The sequence below is a fragment of the Ambystoma mexicanum genome, chromosome 9, assembly GCF_040938575.1.
Source record: "Ambystoma mexicanum isolate Mex_15411 chromosome 9, UKY_AmexF1_1, whole genome shotgun sequence".
NCBI classification, from domain to species: domain Eukaryota; kingdom Metazoa; phylum Chordata; class Amphibia; order Caudata; family Ambystomatidae; genus Ambystoma; species Ambystoma mexicanum.
Genome location: NC_090931.1, coordinates 1378192751 through 1378215097, shown reverse-complemented (window position 1 = coordinate 1378215097; position 22347 = coordinate 1378192751). Strand labels below are relative to the sequence as shown.

Sequence of the window (22347 nt, the reverse complement as noted above, 5' to 3'; positions counted from 1 at the left end):
TTCAAAGTTTTTTTTTACAATGTTTTGCTCACCTTAACTTCCCTGCAACTATTGTATTTTACTTGAATTGGGATATGGCTATGGCCGCCCTATAACATATAAATATTACACCCATGTCCCGGGGGCACAATCAAACAATGTTTGTTGTCTCAGAACTCTGAAACTAGAACCCAGAGGTGCAGGTAGTGGAACATTCATTTATAGATGTTTTTATTATGCTAAGGTGAATGTTAGGAGGATGACATTAGTTAATGATGATTCAAGGGATAAGACCATGAGTCACATCTAGCACACATTTACCAGTCATCTCGTGTGGGCTGTTGAATGACATGCTGAAGAATAGCACATTTAGAAACGTTTTACAATTGTTTTAAAAAATGTTCATACATAGTTTTTTAACTATCTGATGTCAGATACTGCATCGTGTTATAATGGTTGATGTATTTGCAGCTGTTCAGTGCCATTCAAATGTTCCTGTGGTTATGAACATGGGCTTGTGCTACTCCTGCCAGAGAAGCAGCACAGGGCAGTGGCACGATTAATGGCTTTCATTAGGCCTATAGCTCACATCTAATTTCAATAAACACAAAGACAGATCCTCTGATCCCCCAACATTGTATTTTTTTTTTCTTAAACGGATTGGTTAGACTTTCAATGTTTGGGAACTTGTCTTCCAGTTACCTTCATTATTTTCGGTTCATAGTTAGGGTCCAGAACCCCTATTTTCTCCCTACAGTGATAAGCATCCACGCCGCCTCCGCCCCGTCCCCCACAGAGATAGTGCTGCTTGGATATTTAAATTGCACTCACCATTCATCTTTGTCTGAATCACAGTTGCAAAAATGCGTCATATCCAAACAACTTTCCTCCAGTCCGCATGCGCATTGTTGGATTCCTGGAAGTGAGCCGCCCCAGTAAGTTTGCCTTTCATTGGAGCGATCGACCCACCACGTAAATGGAGACCCACCTGTTGGAAAAGAGGAAAGGAAGTTGTAAAAAGGATAATCTATGCTCAAACAAATAATGAGATTTCTTTTAGCGTACTGTACATCTGAAGACGCCAGAGGTACGCCAATATTACACATTCTGATAGGGAAAGAACACCGCACCGGCGAGATTTAGCTGTGTTATTCACGCAAACACGCGTTGTTCATTTGGATGATACCACACCTGTGCATTATTGTTTTTTAAATCAGTGATTTTATAGTGTTGCCATTAGTTATATGTTTCAAAAAATGGAAATCAAAGATTGTCAACATGGACATTATGCAAGACTATCAATCATTTCACATAATCAGAACAAACGTGTGGCTAGTTCTTAATACAGCTGCTCTCTAGTGTTACATATTACAGTCTGGACATTAGCTAACCCTATGTTTGCATTGACAGTCTTTTTTAACAGAAAAAGTAAACCTATGAGGAAGTATGTACATTTCCTTTATTTCTGCACACTACAGAGGAAACTTAAACCAGAAAGTGTGTCTAGGTACCACAGAAGTAAATATATTCAATAAAACCCCACATACTGCATAACTTAAATGAAGCATAGGGCAATTTCTTTTTTTTTAAATGTTTGTATATGTAGGATGCAATAGCATTTATCTTTCCACTTTCAATGTATCCTGTTTCCATTGTAAGTCATGTTCTATAAAATGACAATGCCAAACTCTTATGAAGGACACTTGTGAATGACAGGCCAATAGTAGTACATGCATGACTTCCACATGTTAAGATTCTTTCTTTCTTTCTTTGCATGATGGTCACTGGAAGCAAGGATTCCATCATAGTCTAAGCCTTGTCTTTCAAAGCACACGATTTTGTTAAGGGAACAGAATACACGATGTCCAGTTATGAACATGCAATTTGTTAACTTGCATGTGTGCAACATAGAGACAGCAAGATGCTAAACAGACAGGCTGAATTTAATATACAATAATGATGTCCACTACATCAAACTCCCAACACTACTATTCTTTTGTTTAAATTTTAAAATACAGCTAAAAGAAATGTAATCTGTGAAACATTTGACTAGTCTTTAACAGTGTTCAGAAACCGATTTACTATATTACATTCTCCCACTTGCCTCTATTTTGTTTTGTATTCGAATAATCTGAGAATGTGCTTATTCAACCCTGTGAAGACTACTAAAACCAGCCAAATCTAATACATACCAGCATATCTTCATAATAGGGAAAATACTTCAATGAATTCTCTAATTGGGACAACGTTTTGACTGCACAAATACAATTGATTACATTGAAAAAGCACATCTTTGAAAACGTATATCACGTGTTTTATTGGTGCTAATATGGTGAGTAAATTATTAAGCCGTCCTTATCAGTATAGGCAATAAGGTAAGAACTCAGGGGATACATGAAACCATAACAAGCCTGGCCACCAATCAAACAGCCCACTCCTAAGGCTCTCTCTACCTCCATGAATCAGTTAAGACAGATCAAATCAGATCTAAAATTGTATCATGTTGCATTTCCACACCTACCCATGCACGTAGGAATAATTGTGTCAGTAAAAATGCAGGGTCACAAATTAGGACAATATGTCAACACATGTTCCATGTGTTCCAACTCACTTCCGACCTCATAGCCACACAGACAGTGACTACTTCTGAATATGCACTAACCAACACATAATGATTTGCACCGAGCCTCTTCCTCTGCTGCCACTAAGCTCCTCACCAACAATCCCGTCAACGTTTGCCCTATTTCCCAAAATACTGGGACACATTAGAAAACCATTAAAAACGTTTAATTTGACATGCTATGAGGGCAATTGCCCTAGGGCAACAAAGATACATGTTCACTGCATGTTTGCACCACGGCAAAGATCGCCCTTGTGCTATGACGGAATGGTAGTAATATTAGGAAAAACTTTGGCCTGATGCAAAAATGCATCAACAATGTATCTTTTTTGCACAAGGTACATTTTTGCCCTGGTGATTGTAACATGCCAAACAGCACTTGTCGAGGTGCAATGGTTTTCCAATGTTTACCTGCGTTTTTTAAAATGGGGCCACTTCACCCTTGTGCTAATATCGTGCAAATTTGCACTTGCACCAGTGCAACGTTTCTGTAATCTGGCCCCAGACCTTGCTACTGCGTTGTCTTTCTACCTTAATACTCAGCTACACTGAACAGTAGAGGCCTGGGCATGCAGAACTGTTCCCTAAGCTGTTCTGCATTTCGTGCTTTGGGAATATGTTCATGCATTTGGGACCAGACATTGTTCTTTGGGTTTCTTATAGACTGCTTTGCATAAAGGTGTTTACTATATATACTGTCGCCGGCAAGCTATGAAAAGAAGGAAATGCTACCTCGACTCCAAATGATTCAAAACATATCCATTGGATTACTTCATTAACAGACAAAGACCACTGCGTATGAACAAGGCTAAGTGATCATCATCATTGACCTTCTCTGGCCCTACCCAAAGAAATATGATTTGGTTCCGGTCGTGTGTCTTTTAAGATTTTATTAACTATTTATTCAATAATGTATAATATGCATCTATTAATATTTAGATCCGTTTAAAAAAACAAAAAAACGAGTTCTAATAATCATTTATCTACGTTTATGGAGAAATGTGTTTTTAAATATATTTTGTGAAATGTGTAATTACCTGCATTCAGAAGAACTTCTCTAAATGTGTTGAGTACATTCAGAATTACAGAATGTAACCCATCAATACAGAAGCTTAAAAATGTAATCATTACATGAATGATAATTTAACTGTAAACCTTAATGAGCAACTTTATATACTGACTGTTTAAAATGTGATGACAAAAATGAAGTAAAATGTGCTAGTATATAAAAACAAAGAGGTGATTTGGAAAGGTAAGACATCAGGAAATGTGCTAGCCAACATTAGAAGCCGAATAACCAGTGTTCAATGCATAGATGTATACAGAAGAGCAAACATGGTTGCACTATGGCATTTCTGCTGAGCTCCTTGTTGGCACAACCTGCCGAGTGCAGTCAAGGAAATATAGCAAGGTAGATTAGAGGCATGATTAAACTCTTGAGCCATTGAGACCAATTCCCTGTCTCCCTTAATTAGACCTAGTTAACAGGCGCAGTCTTCAAGGACTTCAGTCAATGGAACAAGTCAATTAAAGGTCTCTATAATTGGCGTTCCAGGTTAATGGATTGTTAGCAGCCTCCTGGATAAATGGAACAAAATTGGACAGAAAAGCTTAAGATTAATGATGCTCCCCTATTGCGCTAAAAAGAAACGACTTTCTGGCTGGCCAAGAAATAAAGTTGCACTTTCAAAAATTCAGCACTTACATAAAAAGTCCTGAAACACAATTTATTTTTAGCACATATGTATTCTTTGAAACATTTGAGGTTTTAATGACACAAGGGTTCATCTTGTATTGTCAGCCATTAGCAGTGGGTGATACAATTACAAAAAACAAAAAAAAAACCTTAAAAGTGACATATATGTAATCAGTGACAACAGCCATAGTGATGATTACTCAAAAGAGGACAACTACAGCCTAGTCATGCGAAAAACAGGTTGTTAACTCGGACCACAGGCTTTAAACCAGTGTTGTACAACTCCAGGCCTCGAAGCCCGGGATGAAATGTGCACACATTTAGAATCATTGTATGCACATTTCTCTTGTGAATATTAATGGGGGTTATCCTGAAAACCTGATATGGATCCGTCCCGCGAGGCCTGGAGTTGGATAACCCTGCTTTATACATTTGCTAGGGCCAACATGTAGGGCCTCATTACGAGGATGGAGGCAGCCATGGTGCTGTTAGCACCATGGCTACCTCCAAACCGGGCTCCATTACCGGGTTCCTTCAATGAGGAATAACCGGGTAATCCAACATTGGAGCACCCAGTAATTCCTCTTTGAAGGGACCATTCCCAATTCCCATTTGAGCCCCCATAGGGCTCAATGGGAATGGGGAGGGAGGCAATAACGGGCACATTACAAACTGCCCGTTATTACCTCCCTCTTCCCCTCGCAGGTCCCGGAAAAGATGTCTGGTTTTACCAGATGACTGGTCCGGGTCCGACAAAGGGAACCTCGTAATCGGCGCTCTTTTAATGAAGGGTGCCGGTCCCGCAGCGGCACCCTTCATTACGGGAGTGCCACCCTCGTAATGAGGCCCGTAGTGTTTAGGCCAAATGTCTTCTGGAACTCATCTCTGGCATGAATCTGAGCCTGTGCTAGGTTATATGGTGTACACACTGCTATGCTATGTTGCAACAGACTAAATCAGACTATGGTTTTACTCTTGTCTAGCTCACAAATGGCAGACTGTACATTTTGTTCAAAAACTTGCTGACTTTGTACTTTCCAGGCTAATTTACAGATCCACACATTCACTGAGTTTGTGGAAACTCTATTTACCTTAGTATATCTGGTTAAATGAATACAGTGTGGCCTTGAACTCTTGCACCAATTAAATATAATTTAGCTCAACGTACCTTCATCTGAGTTGTTCTGAGGGGCTTAATATTATTAATAACAATGTGAATAATAATAACAATAATAATAATAATTATTATTATTATTGTTGTATTATTATTGTAATAATTATTATAATAATACTAGTAATAATATTAATACAACAATAATATCAGGCTTTAACTAGTGCTCCATGCAGGATTTCTCCCACTTCTAATCATTGCGATAATATCTGGTTTTATAACTCAATTCAATTGTGCTGCAGTTTTTGACCTTGCAGGGATGAGGGTCAAAGTCAGCCCTTCCTTGATTTGAACTTGTAATATGCAGGATTGATGCATGGCAGAGGTGAGCACTTAACACATAGGTTGTCCTCCAAAATATCACATTATTGTTTTAAGGCAAGAATGAAATGCCCCCTACTTTAGTTACTGCACCGAACAATGCTACTTACCTTTCAAATCCCTTATTTTAAATAGATATGTTTTTGATCAGTGCATGCAGTACATCCACATTTTGTCACAATAATTGGCTTTCCTGCAACACAGTCAGATTTTGAGGTTACAATGTCAAGCAGAAATTCCACCAAAAGAGAGAAGCTACCAGCTAGTCCCTGCTGAACATAGGTTGCAGGCATGTAAAATGTCTTATGTCTGCTCAGTCATGGTGCGAACCTAATTCAAAAGTTTGCATTGTTCACTGGAGTCTAGGGTGAGCTTCAACCTATAAAGATACATATCACCCACAGAAAGCACAGGAAAAGGACTAAGCCCAACTCTCTTAACACTCCTCCAGCACAAAGATGTCAGAAGGCTGACCTCCCACACCAAGGCTCCAAATGAAGCAAAAAAAAAAAACAGCATGTGTTGACACACATTGTCACAGATGGCATAATTAACACACACACTTAAAAAAAATAGCATGAGGTTTTTTTTTTTTTTAATCAAGTTTCTTGAAATGGGTTCTAAGCGCTGTCGCTCTCTCCCTTGCATAGAAAAAGCAAGACCCACTCTAACTCAGGTGTCCTACTCCCCAGGGTGGTATCTAGTGATTGTTTACCCATGCTGTGCAGGTACTTACTGTCTGGTGGTGGGGGGCCTAAAGGCCGTCACCTTATTCGTCAAACCTCCCTCTGGGACTTTGTACCTACTCAGCTTTGAATGAGTACTAAGGGTTGTGCCTTGAAGATACTCACGTCCCACTCTATTTTCTTCCTTTCACATCCTGGTGTTACTCTCACTGCATCTATCTATTGCTGTTGTTATTCTCTCTCCATTTTCACCCACCTTTCCTAATCTTCAATCTTGTATCTTCCACTTCTGTCCCTCCAACATCTCTCTGTCTCTCTCTCGCTGTAAAACGTACCTCCGACCTCCAATGTCACTCCTTCCTACTGTTTCCCCTGCTACTCTCCTCTCTCACTCTGATACTACCCTTCCCTCTCCACTCCATCTTCCCTTCTCCATTCTTACTCTCCACTCCACTACTTTCCCCTCAACTAATGCTCTCTCCACTTCATTACATCCCCACCCTCCTTCTACTCATTCTCTACCTTCCATAACCTTCCATAACTTCATAACTTCATTACCTTCCTCTCACTCCCTGCTCTCCACAGCTACTCTCACTCACACACCTTACACACACACTCACAACACAGTACAACTCGTTCCCAACAACCAATGCATCATCGTCTTTGAAATTCACCTCCACACTCCCGCCCACCGGCCTTCCTGCTTCAGGTCTCTTGGTCTGCCAACCTGTCCTCTTCTGACCTCAGCTGAGCAATACCCTTCCAACGTCCTGTCCACAGCTTTATCATTTCCGTCCGTGCTTAACCCAACCCCTGCTACTTCAATGACAGCCTTCAATGGATAGCGTCCCAATTTGTGTTATGGAGCAACACTACTGCTATATAATGGGTACTTATATGGATGTCTCTTAAGTTCAGGTGCTGTAGCTGCTTCACGGCTTGTTTGTGCAAGTCCATATCAAGTAGCTATGCCACCACAGCTCTCCCACTGTATATCAGTGCTGGTTTCTGGGGTGCATAGTGATCGCTGATGCTGTGTAGAGTCCTTGCTGTGCTGACTAGCAGATCTATTCCTCTTCGGTCGGATTCTTCCAACCCACTCTGGGGGATGCTGGTGAAAATGCATGTTCTGCAAAGAGATGTTGGCAGATGTGGGTGCAGTTGTTAGGCACCACCCCAAAGCTTTGTGCAGACAATGGCATAGACCATTCATAAGGACTCCACTTTCTCCACCCATATGAAAATCAATGTGCATTTTCTGGTTCATTGTGTTAATATCCCCGCAAAAATATTGCCATACAAAAATATCTCCATATGTTTGTGCCGATATTAAGCCATGGAACCTGCGGGGGACACCCCTGCATATCCTATCATTTTTTTTAATGGAGCGCGGGACACCCCTGCAACTCCCGGTCCCAATAACCCCATAAATTATCACTACTAACAATATCACCCATGGCCTTAACCTATGACCTTATATATAGTGACATTATTGGTGGGGCTAATATTACCTGATACCTATTTTCTGTAGAGCGTATGGGGCGGGTCGTGCTTGAACATCACCCAGCTGGAGATTGTCTCCGCCTCTGTTTCCGACCCATGTAGAATCAAACCCCCCCTCCCCTTGCGGCAGTATTACAGGAATGTTGCACAGGTGCAAGTGCAATTAGCACTAAAGGAACAATTGCCCTAATTCAGAATCATATCCTTTCAATGCATGTCTGCACTTGGGCGCCGTTTGACCTTGTTGTTGTCCTTTGCCCTGGTGCAAAAAGTGCAAAGAATGTTTTGTTGACTACAGCACGTCTCGCCCTAGTTTTAAATTGCACGCACTCCAGTGCAATGTTTCAGGAATACCCCATTACTCATTTAAATACCCCCTGCTTTTAAAATACCACCCAATTAGAAGTTATGATCATACAGTATATTTGCATTGTATGGGGTGGATATGGGTTATTAACAGAGTGCTGTATAAGTACCCCATGCTGTATGTATGTTGTGCGATCATTACTCATAATTAAGCGCCTTGAAACACAATTATGGTGTATAAAGCGTCTAACACATTTTTCCACCCACAACATGTTTTACTATTACCACCATACTCATACCAAGGACAGTGATTCAAGGTTTCGTGTGTGGGAGGGTAACTAGTTCCTCTTTGTCATATCTAGTAAATGTTTCACATGCATGACGTGTCCCTCTGTGCCTTCCTAATACCCTGAAACCCAAAGTGGGCAGATGAGAGGCAGCAGCGCAATGCGCATCGCTCACAAAAAAGACACTCAAAAACAATAGCACATTGCTCAGTGTGCTGTAGGGAGGACAGCTGTCATGCTTTCTACTGCCGCTCACACACTGAAAGAAGAGACATCTGTCTGCCGACATCCCAATTGCGAACACTGCCCGAGCCCATGTAGAATAAATCATGTTTGTTTACAACAAGCAAGGCTGGCGTGCCTTTTAAATATATGCACACCTTTTGTAGAAAACAAAGTGTCCTTTGCTGACAGCTTTTATGTCATGGTAAAATAACATATTGCATACTGTCTGTGTGTGTAGACACATCAGGCACAATTCCGATGGAGTAATTGCTACTGACTTTGACATTGTTTGCTACCATTCACCTGAAGAAAGTGGCATAGTAATTGCTTTGGCATTGCGCTGGCATAGTGTCGACTTTCAAATGTGAGTCTGCCTTTTCAGAGGCTGCTGGAAGTCGAACCTCTGGATGATGATCGCATACTTTTTCAATGACAAGGCCCTACTAATGAACCCCCAAATATTTCCATTTTGAAGACTATGTGCCCACTGTTTTTATTTGTTGGGAATAGGAAAATGTAGTTCTTTGTTGGCGATACATACACGATATTCAGTTTTGATGAAAGGGAAGAGAGAGTCACAATGCCTGCACGGAGTCCCAGACAACACACATGTTATTGGGAGGAATCTTTCAATAGATTGACCGCTCTGCTCCCGAAGGAAATCACATGTGTTCCGTCTGTCCCCCATCGCTGTGATGTTCTGCTCCCTCTCGGAAGAGAACATCTGAGAAAACCCGGCTAAGACTTAAAAATAAAATAAAAGTAAGACCCACGGGGACATAGCAAACATCTTCAGCCAACAGCCAGCCATCCTGTGTAGCATAAATCAGCCATGACCTGTGCTGGGCAGAATTCCACAAATACGCGACAAATACAACACACATCTGCTCTGCTAAGGAAGGATTATAGCACAGTGAAAAGAAAGGCCAATTAACTATTCACCACTTATGTAATTGGCCCAGAGTGAGCCATATAATGCCAGGAGTAGAGGGGGCGCTGCCGCATCCCCTGGGGTCCATGTTTTGGCTGTGATGAGAGGTCATTAATCCTGGATCCATCATGTGAAACCAAAGCCCTCCCATTTGAATGCGCCTATGTGGTGGGGAAGAGCCCCTCTGTGTCTGCCATTATTGGCAAAAGAGCACTCAACAGTTGAATGAACCCCTTCCCAGCCCAGCCACCCCCTAATCGTCTTTACATGCCAATAGGCAGAGGCACATCTCTTAAGAAGGTATAGCACTTGGGACCGTATTGTCTCTGAGGTCACAGTGTTGACATTTGTATGATACCAATTTGATGCAATATATTTTGATAGGATATTTTATTTATCTCGCGCTCGTACACAAGCGTTTCAGATTGCAAAACTATACTAACTGTGTGTGTGTGTGTTTTACCAGAACCAGATATGGCTTATTCTTAGAGTTTACCCTGCCACCAGACTGACAGAGCCACAATGATGAACTTTTTGGATCAGAGGTGCAGCAATATCCCAACAACTGTCAGAGAGCAAATGTGACCTTTAAGCTCACCCTGTGCACTGGAGGCTAGGTGCCTCAGGTGTCAGGAGACTGATCTATGAGGAAAGATGTGTGCACTATGATTTTGTCCAGGAGCTTACATGAAAGGGGTGTGATAAGCAGACCACATATGCTGATTTGGATTACTCATATCATGTTATCAATTATTATAATTTTATTTAAGGCTTCACCAGACCCTCACCAGATGGCAATCCTTCACAACCTCCTCCATGTGAGAGTCACATGTGGCAGGCATGCTTCCCTCTTCCGGAGCTCTGCAGGCATACTCGTTACAGCTCATTTTGCAGAGTGGTGCGTGCAATCCACAATCTGTAGAGCATATTGCGCTTTAACCAAGCTCTGCACCTGCCCTCGAGAAAGGGGCACAGGGCCCATGTTGTGCCATGGGCTTATTTGGCCCCCCTCTTTGAGAATCCTGGAATTCTTTTTATGTGCATTGTTTCTCCTGTGTGTATCAGGTTTTAATGAAGTGATTGCAGCAGTAAGACTGGCAAAGAACCAGGAATCACTCACATGTTGAGTAGTGATTTTCATAGCTAGTGGATACTCTTTTTTTTTGGTTTATAGTGATAAAGTCGAATTAAAAAAGGCCAAAGTCAAAATGTCGAAAGAAAATGTCTGAAAAAAAAAATGTGAATGTCCTTTTTTAAATTTTCTGTTCGAAATGGGGGGTTCCTCCCACCCCCCTTTTTTTTAAAACCCTTTTTTAAACGCACGAAAGCAAAACAAAACATGTAAAATAGAAAAATGAAATATTTGAAGGAAAAAAAAAGACATATTGTTTTCCTACATTATGGGCCTCATTACGACCCTGGCGGTAAGGGGTTAACGCCAGCGTTAGCTGCGCCGACCCCTTACCGCCAATTCCGAGGTCCCTTAGCGCCATGGCGCTTTTAACACCTGCTTTTAGCAGGTGTTAAAATCCATGGCGCTAAGGGACCATGGAGTTAATTACGCCACCGTAATTTACGGTGGCGTAATTAACGCCTTCCCCACTCCCATTATGCCCTATGGGGCAAAAATGGGAATGGGGAAGGGTAAATGGGGATTGGGGATTTACCGCCCCGCCAAGGTCGGAATGGGGCGGTAAATCCCCTTACCGCCATGGCGTAAACGTAGTTTGCGCCATGGCGGTAAAGTCACGGCCCTGGCGGTAACTTACCGCCAGGGTCGTAATGAGGCCCTATGTCTTTCGACATCATGTTTTCAACTTATCACTGCCTACCCTTTTTTATATGTTCTTATAAAGCGCACTGTAAGTGATTTCAATCCGGCACGCACCCAAGTCAAAGCCCAGCATGTAGTGCACAACTGAAACCCTTATTTATTTTTGTCTATAAGTTCAATATTCTGAACGATATACCACTCATATCACACCATTCTCCTGGAACCCACGCCCCCTCACCCCCAAGTCACACTGAACCAGGAAACAGGCTAGTTTGCAAAGGCAAATATTTATTTATGTATTTAAAATGTAATCACAATAGGTTTTAATAGATAAACAACAATCACCAATAGGGTGACAGAATACTGAAGAATGTCTTTAATACACTATGAATCGACTAATGAGCACCAAAAACATATGCAGCACAGCAAAGAATACTTTTGTGTTGGTTCAGATCAGATAGCACTGCAGCACAGAAAATAATACTTTTGTGTTGGTTCAGATCTGATAGAACTATGGTTAGAGGTTCCCCCTGCAACACCCCACCACCCCGAATAGGCAATGTAAAGAAATAGGAGGAAAGAGCAGGTATTCAGGAATAGCACAAATCAAACATAATATCAGTCCCACCTTACCCCCATAAACCACAAGAGAAAAACGGAATTGACTTTTCAGCTGTCAGGATGGCTTTTAGAATTGACTGGGCAAAAACACCAATTGTGGTCAAAATGCTTAATTTGTAATAAATTCTCATGGGAGCTGCTTTGAACAGTTGCACACAATCACAAGCAATGATTTAGTCCAAAGAAAACATTTCAAATCTTAACGTCCAAGTCGTAAGCAGTTTAGAGCTATTTCACACATGTAAACCTTTCAGATTTTTAAAATTGCGGCAAACTTTTCCATGTGCGATATTCGCGATAATGGAGAACTGCACTGTTTTGAAATGTTGGGTTCTATGGTTAGCTATGGATGTTAGATACAAGTAGGGGTTGACATTTTGTTTCTATCACACAAACTGAGGGAGTTATAGAAGTTTTAGTAAAGGTCATCTTTGCGAGATAGGCGCAAGAATGGAAAACAGAAATGCACTTTTGAAAATGAAAAATGGGTTTGCTTACACTAGAGGATGACTATGAAAAAGCGAATACCACACAGGGATCTTACAGTCACTTGATCAGGGTGACCCACCTGCTAAGGAAACTCGACTTCTTCAGCTGAGAAAAGGGTCAGCACCAAGATGGTTCTAACAATACTGGTTCTGAATGAAAGATAGGATGGGCTTGAGATAGGGATAAGACAATGCAAAGAAACTCATAACAATACTGGTTCTGAATGAAAGATAGGATGGGTTTGAGATAGGGATGCGGAAATGTAAATATACTATGGGCCACAGTTCGTCCTATTAATACTCACAGGATAAGGATACGTTTTTAAATGGGACCGCCAGTTCTGGTCCTGGATTTGGTCTGGTCTAGGAAAGACAGCACATCAGGCACAGTACTGGATCAGCTATGCCAGTCGCCGGATTTGCACCAGATCTGCCCTCCTAGTCTGTAGGTATTTGAATCAGCTGGATGGCGAATTCCTCAGGCAAGCCTAGTGGTGGCAAGCCAGAGAATTTCAGGATACTGGTTCAAAAGGCCTTCTCACACCACCCAGTACTTTACTGGGTAGAGAGAATACATTTGAGGATTTGGGCAATGCTGAAATTAATAGTCTCTATTGCTGGCAAAAGTCTTGGAATCTGCATCTGGAAGAATGTTAAAGCTGGATATAGAATGCTGGATCAGAGTGCTTCGCTGGAATCAGGAAAGTGGCTGGATCAGTGAGTCCCTATGTGTTGTCAGCTGTCTCTATTTATGCTATAGGATGACAACACAAAGGGGGTGTGTGGGCCGGCTTAGCTAAGCTTTCCCTGTGAGCTGGGATAGGACCACACTTCATCTCTGCCTTGCAATTTGAGTGATTGGATCAAGGCCGGATGATGTCACGCTTTATGATTTGCTTTACAGTCCTCAGAGACCTCCCTTTAGCCACTGGTTTCAAAATCGGATTTGATACTAAATGTACATTTCTACATTGGTCACCTTTATACAAATCACACAAAGATGCCATATTTTACGTAGCAGCTATTCCTCAAAACCCTGCAGCGGTGGGATCTTGTCTCAACTTTCTACCGAATTTTGCCCTTTTCGCTATGAACACAATTTCCAAATTTTATGCACATTTCCACAACTGTGCGTGTTTAACATAGGCATATGCGTGTACATTTTCACATTTCTAACAGTAATACATTGTGCATAAAACCACATATATTGCCATTCCTGTCCAGAACATGTCACACAGTTTTACCCCCTCTTCACACGTACAGCCAGAAATTAAATTAACAACTCTTATGAGTCTTTTAAACATTTGTTCTTTGTTCATGTTTAGCAACAGATGGTCCGCCCCTTTTTGTCTCCCTGCAGTCCAGGGCATCTGTCACGCTCACCTGTTCTCCACGGGGGCATAGCACGTAGTTGTATGACCGGGATCTGCACTTGTGTAGTTTTGATGGTATAGCGGCGTCCTCTCCATCGGTATCTCCCCAGGAGGCGTTAGCCTGTAATGTTGAAACAAGAAGTTAGCTTTGAGTGGGTTGGATTGGTCCCACTACCTGCCATCTCCTGATGCCCAACTCCTGTCCTGCTCACCTCTGAGTTTGGTGCAGTTGGCGCTCTGTCCTGCTTGACCATCAGCAGGGGCACGGTAGGCTCAGTCTTTCTCTGGGCGCAGTTACATCACTGTTCCGAGTGCTATTGCTACTTTTTCGAAATACTTGGACAATCAGGTGAGTCTCTATCTCAATAACAGCTTGACATAGATGCTCAAAGTCTTATTGTCCCAAGTTTTAAACGTGTTTGTCTTTCTTGCAGACGCAGTTTAGTGCGGACATCCGGAAGTAGATTCGACTCTCCTCGGATGCTGAACTGGTTGGGTCCAGGTGAGTATTGGCGTGAATGAGTGTTGCTGGACGACTGAATAAATGTTTGTTTGTATTGTGCGCGGCTAACCTGTTGTTTTCTGTTCCCTTTTGCAGGCGCGGCCCCAGATGAAGAATGGAAGAACCGCTCCGAAGAAACCCGGAGGATGCAGAATCCCAAGTGAGTATCAGGAACCTGCGTGGAAGTCCTTTTCCAACAGCGGGGCGGCGATCTGAAAACCAGCTGGAGATGAGACCGATGGACGGAATTGCAGGTAAGGCCTTTGTCGCTGTAGTAACACCTGTTTTCTCCTTTTCTTCTTCCAGGCACCGATGGATGGAAAGCACTGACGGGCGTGGCTGTTGCAACTCGAGGACAGAGCAGACAAATGAGAGTTACGCTACAGGAGTGCAGAATAACGCGAAGCATGTTCTGCTTGCAGCGTGTGGCTTATATAGCTTGTAAGTAGTTCCAGGTAAAGTAGTCCCTTTACCACACCCTGCCTCTCAGGAATAATAGTCCCTCTGCCACACCCGGGATTATACAGAAGTCCCAGCCTCACTAGGTAGATCCAGTTGTTCTATGAGTTCAGTCCATTTCATGAGCCTGGACTGAGTCCATGAGACTCTTGGGGGACTTCCTTGGGGCCTGACAAGTCCTTCTGGGTGATGGGGACTGGGATGGGCCAACAGCTCCAGGGGTTTTGGAGCACACACCATGACAGCATCCCCCTCCTTGCTTGTTCCTTCCAGAGGCCATTTACAACTCCCTTCACACTTCCAGTTTCCTGGGCTGCAGCTTTGTCATTGTTCCTTCGCTTTCTGTAGACAAGATTCTGTTCTAACCTGCAATTAACACCTCCCAGTGAGTTTCTGCTGAGAGGAAGGCCCTCCTTCTGGGAGAAAAACCTGCTTTTCCAGTTCTTGCAGCTTCCGCCAGGCTAATTAACTTCTTAAACCCAGCAAAAATCAAATTTGTTACACCAAACATAAATACATTTCTTTCTTGGCCTTACAATCTGTGGGAAAAACACAACTAAAATCTGGATTCCTTTTTGGTGACAATTCTTTTTTATGTTTTCTAATCCAGCAGACTTTTTAGTTTTAGGTCATTTTAAAGTTTCCTCAGTACTCCTCTGAAAGCTGTCATTCGGGTAGCCCTGGGTACTGCACCCAGATTTTGTAGGCTGTCAGTTTTCAGACAATCCAGTGTCTGCTTTAGAGACTGCTTTGGACAGGCAACATACTCACTTTCCATTTTCTTGCGAAGCATTTCACCGGACGACTTCAAGATCCAGAACTCAACTCCAGATAGATCCAGAACCAAGCCAGAACTTAAAGCAGAGAGGCCTAACCCAAACAGCTGAACTCTTCTCAGCGGGCCTCAGCATCCAGCAAACCGAACCAAACTATTCAACAGCCGGGCAAGCTGTTTGATTCTGGCCTAGAACCCTGTGCCAGTACCCAGAAAGCAGTGCTGTATCAAGAATCCGCTAGCAGACCCAGAATAGGTCGCTGTGAGCAGAACCGGTATGAAAGACCATCCGTGGCGAGAGATCCGCAGCCAACCTGACAAGATCTTGACGGCCTATTTCAAATTTATAGTGTGAGCACTCAGCTAGAACTGTGCCAGAACCAATCTCTTAGTCTAAAATAATCTGACCCTTCTCTGGTTTTAAACCTATAAAAGTGTCATTTTGCCATTTTGAATCATCATTTCTGAAAAACTACCTTCACAAAATCGTCCGTATCTTTGGAACGAGATTTGACTTTCATTTTAAAGCTAAGAATCTAAGCTTTCCAACAAGCCCTACACCGACTTTCTACTCCTTATAGTTTTTCCATAATTGCGCTCAACGCATTCGGAAACATTGCCGCAAATTTTCATTTCGCTCAATTTCGTTTTCTGTCAAAATAGCTGCTTTGGCTTGCATTGCTGAAATTCGTTTTCAACCTGTTAATCCCTTTTTAATCATTGTTAGGTTGACCTGAACTAATTAAAAGTAGCTGGCACCTACCCTGAATCTCCTATCGGGAATTAAAATCATTTTTAGCATATTTTTCCCTTCCTTGCATACCACATTTAAAAGTACTTTTGCCTGTGTTTAAAACCATCCCTGTTTCTCTAAACTTGCTAGGAGGGAACTGAAATTCGTATTGTATTGTGATTGTATTCCTTAAAACTGTGTGCTTTACTTCCATCTCGTTATATTGCATAGGGGGGGAGTGAATTGCCACCAGGGGAAAAGGGAACATATTATCTCTTGTGAAACCCTATCAGTTTATTTCTGTACTGCATTCTTTCCATCATTGTTTTTCCTTGAAAACATCATCCATTGTTGATCACTGTCATATGCCTAAGTGTGCTATCAAATATTAATTTATTCATAAAAGTGTGATATATATCTGGTTTAATTTTTCAATAAATCTGTTAATTTGCAAAACAAACCTACTTCTTGGCTTAGTGAGGTCAGGGGGATTCAAAGAGAGGGGCGTTATACAAGGGTTTATCATCCAGTTTATAACTTGTCATTAAAATATATAAATAAGGGCTTCCCTTGCACATCCCAGACCAGGCATTGACTTAGTTGGAGTGCTGAATTGAAGTCACTTAACAGGTCACAGGGGCTCCATGTGAAAATTGCTAGGGATACATTGAATTTCTTATGCCAATTCCCCTCAACCTCCCCAACTCTTTTGCTGGACTTCTGGGATTTTTAGTGCAAAGTTAGTGCAAAGTCAAATACACTTTGCACAATTCCATAAATCATGGTTTGTGTTGGCAGTGCAAAATCACTTTTCAGTAGTGCAAAGTCACTTTGAACCGTCCAAAAATGCCATGAGTCGGGCCCTAAATCACTATTTTTGATATAACTAAAAGTGTGTAAGTGTGTGTTTGGGTCTATGTTTGTTCTGATTTCTTTGTACTGATTTACAGCTCATATTCCTCCTCCTAAAATAAGCCTGGTTGCCCTGCCACTCTACCAAACTTGATGTTGATATGATACGATATGGCATTTATAATGCACCTGTGCACAAGTGTTTCTAGGTGAGAAAATGGTTGGGTAGGCCTTGGGCAGTACAGGCCTACATTAGATGTTGGGGCCCTAAAACCAAGGGATAAGTCTTGCAGAGCCCAATACTAATTGAAAATTAGACAAATTACCTAACAAAAATTTCCCGTGTGAAAAATAAAATCACCAGGTAGGTTTGTTTTTCGCTGCACCCTTAAAAGCCACCCCTGCCCCCACCCCCCACACATATTCTATAATGTGCAAAATATTCTATTCTAACTGCATCCTACATTATTTGGGGAAAAAGCTTGATTTTCATGGGAGTACAAATGTGGGTAAATTTCACACCCTGACATCCTTTTTCCAGGCAACTTTATCACTGTATCCCTTCACAGGATGCTCATTGATTCTTGCAATAAGCACATTTCCTGAATGAGCTCCCAGGACTATTTTTTGCAAACCATAGTTTAATGTTGCAGGGAGTAGTGGCATTCTTTTACTTGGGGAGTCCTAGAAATTCAAATATGTAGATGTATGTGTGTATCATATACAAGGAAGAACACAGCTCGTTTCATTTCAAAACAAGGTACAGTATAGCCAATATTAGATTTGACGGAAATCAGTGAGTTTATCAGAATGGGCTGAGTTTGAGTGACATTCTAAACAGATTGTAACCATCTCCGGAAAACAATGCATTGATGAAGGGCGATTAACAATAGACATGTTTAAATGCAGGTAGATGATTGCATTTGTTTTTAAAGTTAGTTTTATTCTCAAAAAAGAGGCCTCATTAGTCACCCTTTGGGGGTACACTAAAACTGGCCACATGACGGGAGCTTATGTATCAATATTCCACAGCAGAAGGGCATTTTATTTATTACAAATACAATTTGAAAATATTAAGTAAGCAAATTGTCATAATTTTAAAATATGCTTATTCAAATTAAACAATGTAATTAAATATGTAATGTACTTACCATTTTGTATATAGACAATCGACAATTAGTTCATAATAAAATACATCAAAACAAGACAATACAGCCAAAACGTGCATACATTGCCAAATGTAACTGAATGCATCAGTGGCATAATTATGTTATGCAAAGCTCTCAGCTACCTTTGGTGTGCCATGCGATCATTGTATACAGTTAAGTATTCATTACATTGAATAACATATTAATAAAACATCAACATTGTCAAAAAGCAATGGCATGTCTAGGTCACACACAAGGTTTTTAATAGCTAGTTCATATGAGTTTCATAAAATGTTGCCTTTCAAAGAAAACAAGGTCTTAAAGACATCCCAACCATGTTTACTAGCAACTTTCGACCATTTGCTAAACTAAATATTTAGTATAGCATTACAACTTTTAAATATACATTTGACGTTCCCTGTTCAAGTTAAGCACTGACATGTAAAATGCGTATTCGACCACCTTCAATTACCTGCCAACTATGGCCGCCACAACAGACACCCGTACTCCTCAAAGTGCACACATTAACCCAGTATTTTTTAATTACACTGTCTCCCAGTTGCAACCAGTGTTACATATAATGCACTAACAAGAGTTGTTAAATCCCTTCCTAGAAGAGGCCCGCATTGCATGCAGGGAAAGGTTAAGCTTCACTGCCCTTCTAGACACCTCCTTACTTCTGTACTATTCGTTTTGGATATCAGAGAACCCAGAGTGCTGGGGAGATAGCATCTAACTGATGGAACACACTTCCCAAAAGGTTCTGTAACATTAATGAACCTAGCCTCTTTAGACGTAAGCCTAAAACATTCCTTTTTTCTTGCTAGGTTCTCGATGAGACTGGTTTTTGTTTGAGTTGGCTCTTAAATGCCTTTTGGCTGTAGGCACTCTATAAATAATAAAGATAGATACAATATTTAAATACCTAAAATCGGCATTGCAAGTGATAGGTCTTTCTGGAAATATGAGCTCACTTCCTGTGTGACAGGATGTCGGAACGCAGTCACTACCGCTGTGGTTATTGTGGCAAATTAATGATTATACTTTGGGATGCACCTGGCACTGCAATCTACAATGAGAGGTCTTGCTGCAAGACATGTATTGCTAGCAGACCAGCCTAACTTCTGCAGGTCGGTCCCCTCCATGGGAATCAGGACACCTGATTGCAACATGTGGTAGGTGAAGGATACGACAAGCACTGTTCTGATCATACTCTGCTCCCAGGATTCTCTCTGCAACAGCTGGAAATTATGTGAGTACTCAAGTGTATGGTAGCAGTGACAGACTAATACCTATCAAAACACCCAAACATCTGTCTTTGCCAATGCTTGTTTGTTAAAATGACTACAGTTGCTTGTTTTAATAGGACTTCCGATGCAAGGACACACACACACTGTTTACAAATCATGGGACCAAAGGCGCACCTGGTTAAGACTTGTTTATTACACTAGTAGCACACTTAGAGCTGCATTCAAACCCTTAACTACCAGAAGACTGCTTTGACAAAACACTCACATTCAATGTTATGGAGGGTTTGAAAAAAGCAAAGAACAACCCCTCGTGATACCATTACAGCTAAAAAGCCACACGTCCCAAGAAACATCTAGAACGCCTCACTCGAAGGTCACCCTCAAATCAGAGCCACACAGTAATGTACTAAGAGCATGAAACATATATGTAAAGCTAGTTTTGTTTCATATCTGTAAATTGTGATTGTCTTTCAGATCAGTGCTAGTTTAAACATAACTTTGTCATACCAAGATTGACAGCTCTCAAGGATGCAACAACCTTCACATAATACTTGCACGCCCTTCACCAACAAAGTTTTATATTACTGCTTGATAGAGCTAGCTCAAAGAGATCCCAGTGGGATGTGTTTTGGGTGGGGAGTGTCAGGAAATGGGTGGCACTGCCTATAAAGTCTATCATGGCAGGGGTGGTGAATAGATGGGTAAACAAACAAACAGCGCACACAGCAACATGTGAACAGGATTTTCAAAAAGGATAATGCTGGTTTTCTGTTGCCTCTGACTCAGAGTGTGTTCTGATGAGATCAGTAGGTTCTGGGGTCTTTGAGGGATTCACAGTCATTATTCTGCACAATTCTATGATACTGTTGTCAATATTTCTCAACTACGATAATGCTTGCAGTATTAATTTGCACTTATTTGTTGTTCCTAAACATCATGTTGCAGTCCCTGTGATTATTGTTCTGCATTTGATGGTTGTGTCCATTCAAAAAGGTGCTTCAAGACACGCATTGACACCAAACGAACAATGAAAATAAACAATGGTGTGTACTGACACTAAGTCATTTTCAGGAATGCAGATAGAATGAGCACATCTTTGCCATCCAGCCCACCCTTTCAGCAGGTCTAGCATAACCTACAAGGCTTAAGTGCAAAAGCAATGCTAAGCGAAGTTCTGTTTTTCAATTGTTGTTATTACCAACAGTAAATGGACCTGTTCTGTTCATCTGGCTCCAAGCTTTATATATATGTGCACAAATACACAGGACTTCAGATTCTTATTCCTAACAGGACTTCAGCTGGGCAGAGATATGTTTTATAAATCAAATGGCTGAATGCACACATAGTTAAGACATTTGTATTACACTGATAGCCATTATCTGTTGAAATAAAGCCATTAACTTTCAGAATGCTGCTTTGAAATAATACTTCTAGAACTTCACGGAACAAAGTCGGATGCACTGCTTGATAGAGCAAACTCAAAGAGATTCCAGTGGGATGTGCTTTGGGTGTTGGGAGGCAGATAGTAGGCTGAAAGGACTATAGGGATCAGCATAGCCAGGGGCCGTCAATGGTTGGGTAAATAACCAAACAGCAATGCCAAACAACACACACAGGCTGGGTGTCAACCCTCAGGACAAAGATTGATATGTAGTGGACATTTCTCTTCTGAGAAAGGATGGTGAACTAAAGACTCTGGTTGAGACTCAAACCCGGGATATTGGATGGTAGAGAGAAACTCCCAGAACACCCTTTACTTATGCATATTAAGTAGCATTGGGTTTTCACCCTAAGTCACTAGGGTTTTCCAGACGTGGAACCTTTGCTCACTGTTCTTAGAGAGGCACAGCTCCACCTCACTGATGAAGCTCAACCACGCCAAAACACGTGTCTGGGGTTGCTGTTGGCACTCTTGTTCAGAAGAGAATTGCCTGGCATGTCGTGCTGACTGCTCTTGTGCAGGACAAAGACTGATATGTAGTGGACATTTCTCTTCTGTGAAAGGATAGTGAGCTAAAAACTCTGGTTGAGACTCCAACCCGGGATATAGGCCGGTAGAGAGAAATTCTCAGAACACCCTTTACGTGTGTCACTCCTCATATAACATCATTCACCTATCTAAAATAAATAAATAAAATAAATGTACTTCCAATGAAATAGTTATTGCTTAGAGGAAGCGCTTCAGTGCCACCTAATAGCCAAAATGAAACTGTGTGTTCATGCACACAATGGCATCTCATTTTAACCACACAACCTAACTCAAGTGATCTTATCTTTAAGAAGATCATCGTGAGTTGAGGATACACTATAGGGAGGAGGTCTTAATATCAGTTTGCCCACTATAGCTTGGTGTGAAGCACTTCTGAATTAGTGTTGTTTTACACGTTGAGTAATGTGTCAGAATGTTTCGATGTCCTATTATAGAATAATTAGAGAACACTTTTAAAAACCAGAGGAAATTATCCTTCTGTTGTCCCGGAAACGGTGATCTCATTAATGCATGTACTTTATACTTGCCACCTTGGGGTTTTCGTCTGAGGTTTACTGTGATTTTGCTGCTAATTAGTTGCTTTTGATTTTATTCCGCACGTTTGGGACAACTTACCGTATAAGCACAAACAATTTACGGAATGGTTCTAATCAAAAC

At 41.5% G+C, this 22347-nt stretch overlaps 1 protein-coding gene across 1 annotated transcript in view; it reads right to left on the bottom strand.

Annotated features, from left to right (window-relative positions):
* Positions 1-22347, bottom strand: part of LOC138489132 (contactin-associated protein-like 5) — a 1196734-nt gene that overhangs the window by 259250 nt on the left and 915137 nt on the right. The window contains exon 14 of the mRNA XM_069616767.1: positions 811-967. Coding sequence (XP_069472868.1) covers positions 811-967 — 157 coding nt within the window. The remainder of the gene's footprint in view (positions 1-810; positions 968-22347) is intronic.